Source organism: Vespa velutina, chromosome 2 (assembly GCF_912470025.1).
Source record: "Vespa velutina chromosome 2, iVesVel2.1, whole genome shotgun sequence".
Classification (NCBI taxonomy): domain Eukaryota; kingdom Metazoa; phylum Arthropoda; class Insecta; order Hymenoptera; family Vespidae; genus Vespa; species Vespa velutina.
In genome coordinates, this window is record NC_062189.1 from 14,300,047 (window position 1) to 14,315,046 (window position 15,000).

At 35.9% G+C, this 15,000-nt stretch overlaps 2 protein-coding genes across 27 annotated transcripts in view; one reads left to right on the forward strand and one right to left on the reverse strand.

Moving 5' to 3' along the window:
- The window catches only part of LOC124957957 (basement membrane-specific heparan sulfate proteoglycan core protein-like), a 129,886-nt gene extending 118,322 nt beyond the window's left edge, over window positions 1-11,564 (forward strand). Inside the window, exons 4-8 of one of the 2 annotated variants that reach the window (XM_047515568.1) lie at window positions 2,989-3,199; window positions 5,672-5,731; window positions 6,562-6,712; window positions 7,019-7,179; window positions 9,995-11,564. In XM_047515568.1, coding sequence (XP_047371524.1) covers window positions 2,989-3,199; window positions 5,672-5,731; window positions 6,562-6,712; window positions 7,019-7,179; window positions 9,995-10,104 — 693 coding nt within the window. In that variant the 3' untranslated portion in view covers window positions 10,105-11,564. The remainder of the gene's footprint in view (window positions 1-2,988; window positions 3,200-5,671; window positions 5,732-6,561; window positions 6,713-7,018; window positions 7,180-9,994) is intronic. The other variant, XM_047515569.1, reaches the window with a different exon arrangement.
- The window catches only part of LOC124957951, a 112,294-nt gene that overhangs the window by 39,375 nt on the left and 57,919 nt on the right, over window positions 1-15,000 (reverse strand). For 2 of the 25 annotated variants that reach the window (XM_047515549.1, XM_047515550.1), the window contains exon 8: window positions 14,833-15,000. This exon is cut by the window's right edge. The exons of 22 other annotated variants lie outside the window; for them this stretch is intronic. Coding sequence is in view for 1 of the 3 variants with exons in the window: in XM_047515552.1 (XP_047371508.1) it covers window positions 10,096-10,132 (37 nt within the window). In the remaining 2 variants the exon portion in view is untranslated. Of the gene's footprint in view, window positions 1-10,057; window positions 10,133-14,832 lie in introns of those variants that run through there. One more of the 25 variants, XM_047515552.1, reaches the window with a different exon arrangement.

Genomic DNA, 15,000 nt, shown 5'->3' on the forward strand with positions numbered 1-15,000 from the left:
AATAAGAAGAAGTAGTAGTAAAAGTAAAAGAAGGAGAAGAAAGCTCCTTCCTTCGTTAGGAAGAGGCAGGCCCCTTTCGGCAGGATATATGAGCACGAAGGAAAAAAGCGTCGTTACCGGAGGCTCATTAACGGGAACTACTCCCAAGACACCCCTAGCAACACCTTCGGTTCCTGTCTGCAGCCGAGAACCTTCTCCTCTGCCTTCTCTACTCTTTCCATCCCCTCCCTTTTCATCCCTTCTTTTTCTTTTCCGGCGGCCCCATTCGCTACTTCATGAGGGCCGCTCGAAGGTTCCAGCGAGAAACGTACAGAGGTCCGATACTAATTAGTCCCCCGTTCCATTGACACAACCTCCCTTCTCTCTCTCTCTCTCTCTCTCTCTCTCTCTCTCTCTCTCTTTTTACCACCTACTTTCCGCACTTCCTTGCGACACCTCTTTCTCTTCACCCTTTCTCTTCTTTGTCGTAGTTACCCAGACCAACGTAATATCGATAAACGCGCCACTCCAACGTTCTTTCCTTTTCTTTCCTTTCTCTCTTCTTCGAGACATTCACGCTTCTTTCTTTTACGCCTGCAAGACTTGGACACGAGTCAAATCCACTCTATACTCTTCTCATCCTCCACTTACCCTTTGCCACCCTCTTCTCTCCCATCGTATCTCTCGTCGATCGTTAACTTTTACTTTGTAGCACCTTGTTTGCATGCCCCGTCTAACAGCTAATAAAATGTTTCTCGTTTCTTTCGAGAAAAAAAGAAAAAAGAAATTCAAGTATCGAGAAGAAACGACCCAACATAATTATTTGATAATATTTCATTTGAACATTTTTCACATAACCATTTTATTTCATGATTTTATAATATTTCTTATTATCTGAATGTATAATCAATGATAAGCGTACGTTTAAAAATTATCCCATACCTTCCATCTTCCTTTAATTTCTTCTACAAGAACATTTCTTTTTGTCCTCAAAATCTCGAGGCTATATTTAAAAATAAATCGGAGAAAAAAAAGTGAAGTCTTCAGTAAACCCCTTTTGTACGACAACATTATCGTTGAAAGAGGCACTTGACCAAAGGGTAGAAGGGATTAAATTGCGAGGAAGTACAAAAAGAAAGAAAGGGAGAGAGAGAAAGAGAGAGAGAGAGAGAGAGAGAGAGACAGGCAGAAAGAAAGAGAAAGAGAGATATCAAAGAACCGGCGTCGAAATTTTGAGGTGCTCGCCACTTGAACGTCTTCCTCTCACACGGAAAGCGTACGTCATTCTAGAGGATGGTCGCCCCAAGTTCGGTAGGGTGCTATGGGGAATAATTAATGAGAGGGTGAGAATATCTTCTTCTCTGCGAACATACGTTTAACGATCCCCCCCTCCCTCCTTCCCTCTCTTCCAAAGCTGAGGTAGGAAATGGTAGAGAGGCAGAAGCCTGAAAGATATCCATGGGGATAGTTCTACCTACAGATGTGCACCGTGCGAGCACGTACTTCTATAATTGTTAGCGTGGCTCGAGGACAATCCTTAACGTCCCGTCACAGCCCCGATCCCTCTCACGTTCCAACACCACTATCTCCTAACCCCTTTTCTCCTTTATTCTGCGTCTGATGTCGCTAACTCGATATCTATGAAGGAAAAAAAAAAAAAAAAGAAAAAAGAAACTTTGTCACATTTTTGATCCCCCTATCTTGTCAATGAATTTCCATGAAAATTCCTCAACAATTTGCGCGACATTGTTTGCGATCATTTTTTCTAATTTTCTCGTTAATCGTTTCGTCGTACGTTGTTTCGACGATAATAAAACGTAGTAACAAAATGATTCCGATCAATGAAGCATGAAAAGAAAAGAAAGAAAGGAAGATGAAAAACGTGATCGATTTAATTTCACGCGTTGGGACAATAAAATTTCATTGCTTGGAAATAACGATCTCTTTAGAGGGAGAAAGATCGAGATTCGATCTCTCTTTCTCTCTCTCTCTCTCTCTCTATATATATATATATATATATTTTTTTTTTCTCTTAATTTTCGCATGGCAATAATCATTACAATGCAAACCGGTCCTATAGATAACACCGATGTAATAGTGGCTTGTCAATATGAAATCCCTGTATTTGCGGATTTGCTTAGTCGCATTGATAACAATCGCGATCCTATGATTCATTTATAATCTGATACATTATGACGCGTACCTACGTAATACGTCATGCTTGATAACGTATTATATTGAAAATTGAGATAACAATATGTATTAGTGTCTTTAAATATCAATGACCCTAGTTGAACGTCGAAATGTTATCCTTGGAAATTCAAAATTGTAATATTCTTTACGTTATTGTTTTTCTTTTTTTTTTTTTTTTTTTTTTAGGATTAATATGGAATTTTAACACTTAACGAATTCATTGAACGAAAGAAGAAGAAGAAGAAGAAGAAGCGATTTTCGTAGCTTTGAAAATTTTCGTGAAAAAGAAAGGAAAAAAGCAAGAAAGAAAGAAAGAAAGAAAGAAAGAAGAGAGGAAAGAGCCGTTTGGCGAGATCGTGAACGGCTTAAAATGCTTGCAATTGCTTCTTTCCTGCGCACATATCGAGCTAACCATAGACGCGACGATATTCTGTACGCTTCAATGCTTTTTACGATGCATAGTCCCAGACTTTGATCGTTCGTACAAGGCATTTTACGGTTAACTGGTACTTCGACCGTAATATACGATTCTTAAGGCCGTGTTCAAGATCTCGAAAGTGCAATAGCTATTATATGAAACGTTGTTAAGTTTTCAAGAGTTCGCAGTTTGAATATTAATGCAAGGAAGACTGAATCCCATAACTAAAGGACGAAGTTTCTGTTCTTCTATATACGCTCTGGTATTATTTAAAGAACACCGGATATAAGTTTTTTAGACAAAAAAGACAATGAGAGTACGGAACTCTTAATGAAGAATAAATTTTATTGTTATCATCGTACAATTACAAAAAGATCTCTTTTTTCTTTTTGTTTTAGGTTTCTTGGATACGGAAAAAGGATTTGCATATCTTGACATCGTCGATTCACACGTACACAGGAGACGGGAGATTTTCTGCCAAACATCCTGAATCTTCGGACGAGTGGACGTTGAAGATTGAATACGTGCAGCCTCGCGATGCCGGAATTTACGAGTGCCAAGTCAACACCGAGCCTAAAATGAACTTAGCCTTCACGTTGAGAGTCGAAGGTAAAATCTAAACTCGTTGATGTTTCTATGTGTGAAAAAAAAAGAGAGAGAGAGAGAGAGAGAGAGAAGGAAGAATGGAAGATAAAAGTGAAAGAGAGAAAGAGAGAAAGAGAGAAAGAGAGAAAGAGAGAAAGAGAGAGACCAAAATAAAAAAGAAAGAAAAGGTATGGAGAAAAAAAGACAAGATGGAAGGAGAAAAGATGGCATAGAGTAAACAACAAAACCGCAATCCCTTTCATGACTGCGGGGCTCTAAAAATAAAACATCAACGCCTTTTTTCGTGCGGCACCTTTGAGAATTATCGCGCTATTTTTCGTCGCGTAAAAATAATATAATGATTTATGGCTCGTTCGCAAGCAGAATACGTTCACTAACCACGTTCGTTGCCACGATATTAGTAACCAGTTAAACGTGAAACCTTTAACGTCATGTTGTTACTTTTGCAACGAAATAATATATACGTACGTATAAAGTCAGTGAAACAATTATGTTGCATTACGATAACTCGTTGCTACAAAAAAAAAAAAAAGAAAAAAGAAAAAGAAAAAAAAAGAAAGGAAAAGAAAAGAATAGGATTAGAAAGAAAGAAAGAAAGAAAGAAAGGAAAAAAAAAAAGAACATATCGTATACGATCCCATAGGTTTGCAATATAAAGAGATGACGTATATCGTTTTGTAAGCGCTTATCATTTGTGTCATGAAAATTGACGCGTACTCACGCCTCCTTCTCTCTCCCTCCTACACTACTGTCCTCGCCACGCGTTCTATACGTATGTATGTACATACATATATTCGCATCAAAGAAGATTCAATATTTTTTGTGCCCGATGTGAAGCTTGATTAACCTGCTCGTATACGTTTCCGATATTTTTTTTTTCTCCCTTTTCTTTTTAGCTTCTCTTTTCTATCTTTCTCCTTTTTCACGTTAACATGAATGCACGCGTATATATAATGTATATACATTTACATATATACCGGGTATCTCATTTTAAACTATATGCCTAAATATTTCCTATTTTATTTATTTTATAAGCAAATGTTTCGAATTAAGTTTCGAAAAAATAATATAATATTTATTACAGTTTATTTCATATATGACGCTCTATTATAGTCATAACAATTTTTGTTAACGATAATCAATATTTTATATTTCTAACAAAAATTTTAATGTCAATAACGAATCTAATGAGTATTTAAGAAAATGATATCTGCCAACGATATCTAAGTGTATTTTTTCATTGATCTTTCATTGATCTTTCATTGATCTTTCATTGAGTTACGATATCTTGAAATTTAAAAAATTATAATTTCAATAATGTTTTTTATAACTCTTAATCGTACTTCAAATTATTACAATTTCAAAAATGTATGAATGAAAAGAAATAAATAAATAAAATTGACTGATGAATTCACTGGTTATCAGATGTTTGGAAGAAAATTAATCGCATTGTTGCAATTGCACAGTCTATTAAACTTCAAAGCACCTTAAGTCGATGAAATATCAATGAAAAAGTATACCGCAGATACTCTTTGAATTTGTATTAATATTCTCCATAACTTTTATTAGATTTAAAATATCGATTTCCATAAAAAAAAAAAAAAGAAAAAAAAAAGAAAAACATTGTTATGACTTGAGCGCTGCCTATAAAATAGCTGTTATAAAGATTATATATCGTTCAAATTTTTATTTGAAATCTTTGTTTATAAAATCAATAGGATCAAACATATTGAGCGATATCATTTAAAATGAGACACCCGTAGACAGTAACATTCGCTTTCCGACAATTCGCGATTCGATGATCGGGAATGAAAACGCCAATGTGAAACGTTCATTGTTCGATCTTTCACGCGACTATCGATTCGATAATAATTCGATCCTTTTATCTCCGAATTTTGTCGAGATTGTTGAAGGAATTCCCTTCGATTTATCATCTCGCGAACAATCAATGCTGTTATATGCGAGCAATTCGAAACGAGCTATTCCGATGCGATTTGATTTGAAGATCTATGCGTGTATACATATGTACGTAAGTATATACATATAACGTACGAACACGTTCGAAAACCTATAGGTAACTTTAATTAAGCGTAACCAATTACCTCGATTCACGATGCGTTACTACGTTCGGTTAGCCCGTAACTTGATTGGCCGAACTTTCGATCGTAGAAGACCAATTTTATTGCTTAACTCTTTACAATACGATCAACCCCGTCGGAAATAACGTTCGTTCTTTGAATCGTATCATCCTTCTCCTCCTTCTCCCCCCTCCCTTCTCGCTCTATAGAACACGATTTTATTTTCTTTTCGCTCGTTTCGCGAACGTAGATTCCGAGTTGTTCACTTGCTTACTTGCTTGCTTGCTTGCTTGCTTGCTTACTTGCTTGCTTACTTGCTTATGCTATGATAGTATCCGACCTCCCAGAGTTCGACGAAATCGATTAACTCGCTATCTTTTCTGTCCTCCCATTCCAGAAAGTGCCCCTGTCCCTGCCACCACCGCACCGAACTCCATCCGACGGACATTCAACTCAGGTTAGAATCACGCAAGAACAGGACTCCTTTTCCAGGCTGTCGATCTCTCTCATAGCTCTAGTTGTCGTCATCTCTTTTCTCTTCGTGTCTATTTATGTGTACCATTCTCTTTTTATCTTTATCTATCTATATATATATATATATATATATATATATATATATATATATATTTATTTATTTATTTACATATCTATCTATCTATCTATTTATCTATCTATTTATTTGTTTATCTATATATTTCTTTGTGTAAGGCTGCTCGTTGTTTAGTACATACATGTAAATAAATCCGCTTTTGCATATATGTATTTATGAATCAACACGCACTTCGCTTTATCCATTCTTTTACAAATTCATGTAAAGGAGCTTTCCTGAGAAATACGGTAAGAGAAAAATAAAATTTTGAGGAAGGATGATTATTTGTGAAAAAAGAAAAAATAAATCAATAAATAAATAATTTTAAAAAATAATAAAACTTTAAGTCGATGGTCATACGCATTCGTTCAAACTAATTAATCCTCGTTAGTATTTGCAAATAATTACATTAAAAGAACTTGTAATGCAATGGTTTAAACGTGAAATGATATCCGTCTACGTTTGTTGAAATTTTTCCATTGAAAAACTGAAAAGCATATAATAGGAAAAAAAAAAAAAAGAAAAAGAGAAACAGAAGAAAAGAGCTTAAAAGCATAAGTGCAGTAGGTGCAAAAGAAGTATGAAATAACGCCGAGAAATTTAAGATTCTATCCTTGGTTAATCCGTTAATCAGTCCTCTAGGGTGAATACACGAATGGAATATTTTAAGGGGAACAATCTCTGACTATGTATTGCAGCTGCTCAAGCAAAGATTCAGGGACAGGAGGATGTCTACGTGAAGAAGGGTAGCACGATAAGCCTCATGTGCACTGTTAATGTGCAAAGTACACCTCCGAGCAGCGTTTCGTGGCATCACGGTGGAGCTGTAGTGGATTTCGACAGCCCCAGGTACGAATTTGTTAAAATAAGTTGTAACTTTGAGATATGCGAGAACGTTATACATATTTCATATTATACATAATAATGCATTTTAGGAGAGTAGGTTCATTCACTTGTTTGTTTCCTAGCTGAAAAATATCATCTTGCTAGCTAAAAAGTAACGTACGAAAGAGTAAGAGAGTAAAAAAAAGAGAGAGAGAGAGAAAGAGAGAGAGAGAGAGAGAGAGAGAGAGAAAGAGAGAAAAGTAAGGATTAATTCAAAGAGACCAATAACGGGAGCTCATGAAAAGTATCAAAGTATCTTTGTTAATTCAGCGTTCACCACAGGGGCGGGGTATCCTTGGAGACCGAGAAAACCGAAAGCGGCACAACGAGCAGACTTCTCGTAACACAGGCCAGATTGAGCGACAGTGGAAATTACACGTGCATTCCTAGCAATGCGAATCCGGCAAGCGTGATGGTACATGTCCTCAACGGTAAGCTCTCACCTTTCTTTCATAGCACATATTATTCTATTTTTTCATTATATACATATAAAAAAAAAAATCAACCTTGAATACGTACATACTTATACGTCTAAAAATTGTATTTAGAAATGGAGAATGAAAATAGAAGAAAGAGAGAAAAAAACTTATTCGTTTTATTTGATTACGTTCTCCCGCGCACAGACCACGAATATATATATATATATATATACACATTTCATTTCCACATATTACTGATCTGATAACGTCTCTTTGAATAAAGACGTTAAATGTAAAATAGTGGAAAGAAAGGATAAAGAGCGTAATTCAATGTGAAATCTACATTGTTATTATGGCCTTCAATAGCCTCTCTTCTTCCCTTCGTATTTTTTCATTTTATTACTTTTTCCTATTGAACTTTCTTTCACATCCAGTAGGTAGAAATCGTAAATATTTTTTCCGTTCAAATTAATGCACCAAATGTGTTCGATAAAAGAGAAATGCAACAGGATACACGGCACAACCGTAATTATGCCATCATTATGGTTCGATAGATTTAGAAAAAAAACGGTGAATACCTCGGTAAAGGGAATTCATTTCCGCGCGTTTTACTATTCTCGTCGTTCTAGGCATCATTTCCAAGAGAAAGAGAGTGAGTGAGAGAGAGAGAGAGAGAGAAAGAGAGAGAAAGAGAACGGGAGAGATAATGATTCGTAAAACGACGAGGCACAGAAAGTTTTTCGACAACTTTTCCAAGTTTATTTCGTTCTCCTCGTTCGTTCCAACTTCCAATTTCGAACGAAATATCCTAATTCGAGGGTGGAATTTGCCACAGCGAAATTTCAACGTTTAATTAAGCCGAGTTCCGGATTATCATGCGAAAGGGAACGATGGAAAATCACTAAGTCTCTCGTACGAGATGAGATAAACTATGATCATTAAGCTACGTCGCTACAAAATAGGATTCTCGGAAAAACAGTCAAAGGAGAAAAGAGGAAGAAACAAACTCACGAGAGTGCTTAGTTACTTCCTACCAACGGAACTTTGATGATTTTCCATTTAGGATGATTTTAAAGACGAAGAATCGAGTTTCTCATTGCACTTGACAATTATTCAACAAATTCTCATTCCCTTCCCCCGCATCTTTCTCTCTCTCTCTCTCCCTCTCTCTTTATCTTTCTCTATCTTTCTATATAACAATGGTCGATATGGGCGTGGAGCCTCTTCGGATGGGATGGAACTTCAATGCGTCGTACAACTTGCTAACATGCCACGAAATATAACAATTCAAAAGGAAAGCTGACCGTTCATTCATCAAGGATAGAAATTTCCTTCGTCATTACGTTTGACGTGGCCATATATTGGGTCCGTATATTGGGGCCGCGCCAAGTTATACGGGTTCGAACTCTCGTCAGCTGAGAAACGTTCTCTCACGATAACACGCGCAATATCTTGTTCGGCAAGTTCGACATTCCGGCCTGTCGATCGGACACGGCTCGTTTGCCAAGAACACACGCTGATGTTACACCAGCAAGATCTACACCGGTAAGAAAGGGAAAGGTGTTTTGCGATTGAGCAATGATACATATTCTCGATTCTGATCTTATGCGGACATTGATCTCTCATGTAAAATAGTTTTCTATCATTCATAATCCGTTTCGTTTGATGCAAATGAAAACAGATTTGAAATTATATTAGATCGTTGATTCAATATTTAATTCTAATTTTCTTATTGCTTTACTCCCATTTGGGAATAACTTATCCCGACAAGTTTTACAATATTCCGGGATGTTATTATTTTCCACAGAATAAAGCAATACTTCCTCTAATTACAAAGTAATGCCTTCTCATTAGATCTATTTTCTATGAACGCGAAAGATCACGTAAGCTAATACGCGATATCCTCGCCCAGTGGAATTCCGCGTGTGTATTGCATGCCTGGATGGAAGTTAATGCGCGGCAGTTCGTCTGCATAATTAATTCACAGGTAACACCGTCCGGCTAAATCGTCCGACCGACCGTACGACCGACCAACCAACCGACTGACCAACCAACCGACCGATCTACCGGCCGATCGGTGGTCGAGCCGTATTGGTCATCGACGTTATTTCAAACACAGCTGATTACTCCGCGAAATTGACCGCAAATTTCGATTATTTCACGATAAACTTTGGTTTATTCGAGAGGCTACGGCTCGGCCGTTCACCGCGTGCTATTAACGCGATTATCGAGGACGCGACTCGCTTCCGTTCGAAGCTTTTGCTTGTCACCATTTTTCGATAACGAGACACCGGCCGGATAGGTTAAGCGACGAAGTTATGCGAAATTAACTTTCGTCATTAACCTCGACAACGGCTTTTCCTTCGGTTCCATGAATTTCTATGCTTTTCGTTGTATACCTCCCAACAATAAGAATCGATCAATGCTTATCACATTTATCGACTATGTTTACGATTGTACATGTCTCTCTCTATCACGCTCTCTCTTTCTCTTTCTCTCTTTCTCTTTCTTTCTCTCTATCCATCTGTAAAATCTCTTTTCTATATCTTTACATATCGTTTTTATATGTATATATCTAGATTCAACGATTTTATTTTATCGAATTGGTTTCTCGATAAATTTTATCTAAATGTTTGTAAAATTGAAATGTTAAATCGGAAAATGAAAAGAATTTCTTCTTACGTTTATAAAAGAGATCAAATGTACATATATATATATATATATATATATATATATATATATATATATATATATACTTTTGATCGATTATTTAACAACGAGAGAAACGAAAAAAAAAAAAAAAACCAAGAATATTTCAATGTTTCAGGCGAACATCCAGCAGCTATGCAACACGGTGGCAGTTGCGGCATCTTCTGTACCGTACCGATCATCCTTCTCACTGGTACTACTGTTCTGATCTCAAATCTGTTAAGGTGAGCGGTCCTTGTTGTGTGAAACGTCAAGGCTAAACGAAAGATTTAGAATTATTAATTAATAATCGTCCTAAAAGGGAAGAATATGAGAAAATATGAGTTAAATCAATATCGATTAAAAAATCAAACGAATAAATCGCGTTGAAACTTTGAAAGACGATTTCAATGTGCACGATAAGGAAAAGAGACACAGAGTGATGTGCGGATACGCAAAGATTCATGCTTTACAATCAAAAGTTACAAACCGGTGTTAGACTAGGACGAAGCTAATAAACGAATATCGAAGCTCGCGACCTAATTCTCAAAATGAGATCGTATCTATCGGTATGTGTACTGTAACCGGAATACATCGACGATTCCCTATTCTTCCTCTACTAGCCCTTATCATCGAATCAATCCCAAAATTCGAAAGGAAACTCCCGAGGAAAGATTCTTTAGGAATCAAGCGTTTCTAAGCTAATCATCGTCGACGATCGATCATTATAATCAAAGTACCTATTTAAATAAAAGGAATATAGATAGTGGAATAAGTTACAATTGTATATATAAAAGCGGATGTTTGGATGTTGTTATGGTTCGACGTAACCTCGATGTACAGACTAAGGCGTTTATATATAAATATACATATTATATATATATATATATATATATATATATATATATATATATATATATATATATAAATTATACATAAATTGTCCGCGAAAGGAAGAAGAATTCGTTCTGTAACGTTAAGTTCGAACTAGCATTGTATATAACTTATATATCGATCGATTACATTATCGTAACGCGCATCGCTTTTTGCGAATCTAGTTAAAAAAATAAAAAAAAAAAAAAAAAAAAAAAAGAAAACCATGCCCGACGATTTTCCTTTTTTTTCTTTCTTTCTTTTATTTTTTCTTTTCTTTCTTTTATTTTTTTCTTTTCTTCTTCTTCGATAAAATATTTTTATCGTTTATGACATACAACTATTACCGTTCTGTTCAATGATATCTGTCGAATTTTATAATACTCTTCGGAATACGATTCTGCTAAATCTTTTCCTTTACAATTCTAATACGATACGATTCCTGTCATCTCTGATATTTTACATATCTCTCGTTAAGAATGGCCTTCGATCGTGATTTATCATAAAGTGAATATCGAGTTTAAATCGTAGAAATAAAATCGTACGAGGCAAAAGTAAAAAAGCTTTGAGTTCGTTCTTCGCGATTCTTTTTCTTTCTTTTCCTTTTTTTTTTTTTTCCTTTTTTTTTCGCGTTCCTAGATAGCATACGTCCCCCTCGAGAGTCAAATTTCCAAATCGAATGCGCTCGTTCGAGAGTTAGATAATTGAATACGTAACGTAACGTAAAGATAGAACGTAATTATTTGACTATAGCATACTCGTTAGAGACTAACGATTAAAAAAAAAAAAAAGAAATAAAAAAAAAGGAAAAAAAAAAAAAAGAATATTGTAAGGCCTAGAATCTTAAGACTTTACCTTAAAGTTATATAAATTTTTTATAACCTTATATCCCGGAGATTACAGAGCGAATGATCAAGGATGCGAGAACGACACGAGATCGAGAAAGGAGATACGATCGTGATATATTATTCGTTCGTTGTATAGTTTATAAAATGGAAATTTAAGTCGTTGTGAAAGGACAATATCTTTAGAATCAAAAAAAGGAGAAAAAAAAAGGGAGAAACAAAATCTCTAAAGCGATTGAACGAAGACACTGCGATTTCTTGCAGAGAGGTGTGATATATAGCGTTATGGATTAAAAAAAAATTAAATGATATTTCATAATATTGGATGAGATTAAAATTGTTTCGAGTTTAAAAATAGAGGGTAAAAAAAAGAAAAAAAAAAAAAGAAAAGAAAAGAAAAGAAAATAAAAAAGGAGAGAGAAGAAGCGTGTTATGCTATTGGCGATGTGATTAGAATGTTGCACGAAGAAAAATTATAGACGATTGTTCGATCATTTGTTATAGTCCCTTGTTAGCGATAACGAAGATTTATTTTAAAACTTGTATGATACATGTTAATTTTCATTTTCAAACTTTCGTCATTGATTTCGATTAAACGATTCACGATAGCGAATGCGTGGCATAGTGAAAGAAACATCAGCGCGTTCTCGTACAATTTTCCGCGCGCGTTATTACGACGATTGAACGGAAAGATATCCTCGAGAGACGAAGAAAACATACTAACGTGCGAACAATTATAGCTCACTTGTGACCTAGCTCATTGATATCTGCGACTCGTATCCTTAACGAAAATATTGTACACTAACGAGTAAATCTAGAAGACATTGTATATAAAAGATTCATAATCGACACATTGTATCACGTTATACGAGAAAGGTCGACATAAATTTAAAGATGCGAAACGCGAGAGAAAACGAGCAAAGAGGAATATGAAAAATAAAAAAGAAATAAAATAAAATAAGAAAAAAAGAAAAGAAACAGATGAAATATTAGAAGGAGAAATATGAGGGACAGAATGCGGCGCAGAATATTATACTGTAAAAAAAAAAAAAAAAAAAAAAAGAAAAAAAAAAAAGAAAAAAAAAAGTAATCATTGACGTGGAAACTGTTTGAATAAATGTAATGATTATAAAAGCGAATTTCCTTCTTTCTTCGGTATGCCCTTCCGTTTACGGTTACTTTTTTTTCAATTACACCTTTCCTATTTCTATGACTATTCTCTCTCTCTCTCTCTCTCTCTCTCTCTCTCTCTCTCTCTCTCTCTCTCTCTCTCTATCTATCTATCTACAAATATATGTGCGTGTGCTTTTTGAACAACTCCAATATTTCACGAAATTCGAGTTCTGTCGTGTCTCGATTTGTTCGCTAGCTGATTCTCTCTCTCTCTCTCTCTCTCTCTCTCTCTCTCTCTCTCTCTCTCTCTCTCTCTCTCTGTCTCTGTCTCTCTCTCTCTCTCTCTCTCTCTCTCTCTCTCTCTCTCTCTCTCTCTCTCTCATCTCGCTCGCTCACTCGCTCTTGGTTAATTGTCACATTGGTGAAGTTCGAAACACGTGTATATAGAATAGATAGTCGTACGATCCAGCACGCACGTTTCACGTGCCACCGCATAGATAGGCGATGCCTCGGCATTCTGCGCGTTTCAAACTAAATACAAAGCACTGACCTCCGACAATTGAAAAACAATGTCGTGTATAACAATCAGAGAATGGAACAGAAAAAGGATAGCAACTGGCAACGGACTACATATGTTATGTATCAACGAAAGCATTCCTTTTATTATATGTCGACATCTGCCTCAATTTAAACCATAATTCATTGTTTTTCTTGGAATAGTAACGAAAAATTTTTCACCATGGGAAAAATAAAATAAAAATAAAAAATAAACTAACAACTCGTGCAAACAAAAGCACTAGTGTTTTCGAATATAAATAATTATTCATTTATAAACGTTCTATCAATGTACATCACCCACATACGTATAACAATAGCTTGTTGTCAAACATCATAATCACTATGGAAATCACAGTTACATTGTCTCTTCGTTATAATACGGATGCCCACAAATCGCGGATGTTAAATACCGAAAGACGAATATTTCAAACAGAATTGTTGTTGCTTTTCATTTCAAATCCATGCTTTTTTGCTTTCAACGTAAGCATTCGATAGCAATTAACAACATCGTTGATGAAATTGTTTTTCAAATGAACGTAACTTATCTACTGTAGCTCGTGCTCATTACGTTTGTATACAAAAAAAAAAAAAAAAGAAAGAAAAAAAAAAGGAATAAAAAATAAACGTCGATCGTTGAAAGAATATTTTATGAATATTTAAAGTAAGGCTGAGCTCTTTGGCGATTATTAACAATTGATGCCCCATTTATAATACAATATCTCCCTATTTTCTCATCGGATTAACTGACCCTGATGAATAAATCGAACGCCTTCGAAGATACTCTTCTTTCGCTTGCTCTTTCTCTTTCTCTCTCACTTTTACGCTTTCCGATACGAACGAAAAATTGGGAAAAAGAAAGAAGAAAGAAAAGGGATAGAAAACAACATGAAACCGGTAAAAATGATGCCAATGGTGGAATCTCGGGAAAGAAAAGGAAATGGAAAGCGAGGATGGTAGGATTCGAGGAAGTAGTACATAACGATCGGCACACGAAATCGCACGATCGAAGGCGTTTCTCGTGCGACCGATAAAGTATCAGCCGTCTATCCGGTTGTGTTTGTCGATATTTTATCGGTTTAATTGTTTTTCGATAGCCAAGAGCCATTCGAGCTTTTCACGGTGCTACGGTTGAAAGGGGTCAGCGAACTAGCCTCGGGGAGAGGGGTTGGTTGGCCTATCCTCGTCCTCTTCTCACCACCCTCTAGAAACCTCCCGCGAGGGGTCAGAGGAGAAAGGGAGAATCGAACATGGATGGAGTAGACGAGAGAGTAGTTACCAACGTTCGGTGCTTCGGCTATTCGTTACAACGAAATTGAATCGCACGTTAACGGGGCAAGATGGCAAGCACTTTATTGGCAAAACAATTTTTTTGTTTACATGCCCGACAGCGGTGGAAAATGGCCAGCCTAAATTAGCCAGCATCCGATCGTCACAGATACCCTGAAATTTTCCCTCGAACGACCGTAGCTTAAAACAACGTTGCGTAAAAACCATCGTGTTAAAACGACCCGTTTTCATGCGTCACATATACATACATACAATATACGAATATATATATATATATATATATATATATATATATATACATACATACGTACATAGATACGTGAGCCGTGTATAGTATGGTAGTATAGTATGATAGTTATGTTCGGGCGCACGAACGCACGATAAAACTTCAAGGTGAAAATTTCTAACTGTCGAACGTTATCATTTGTACAATTTGATCCTGCTTCTTGCAAAGGAACATTAAAAAGAT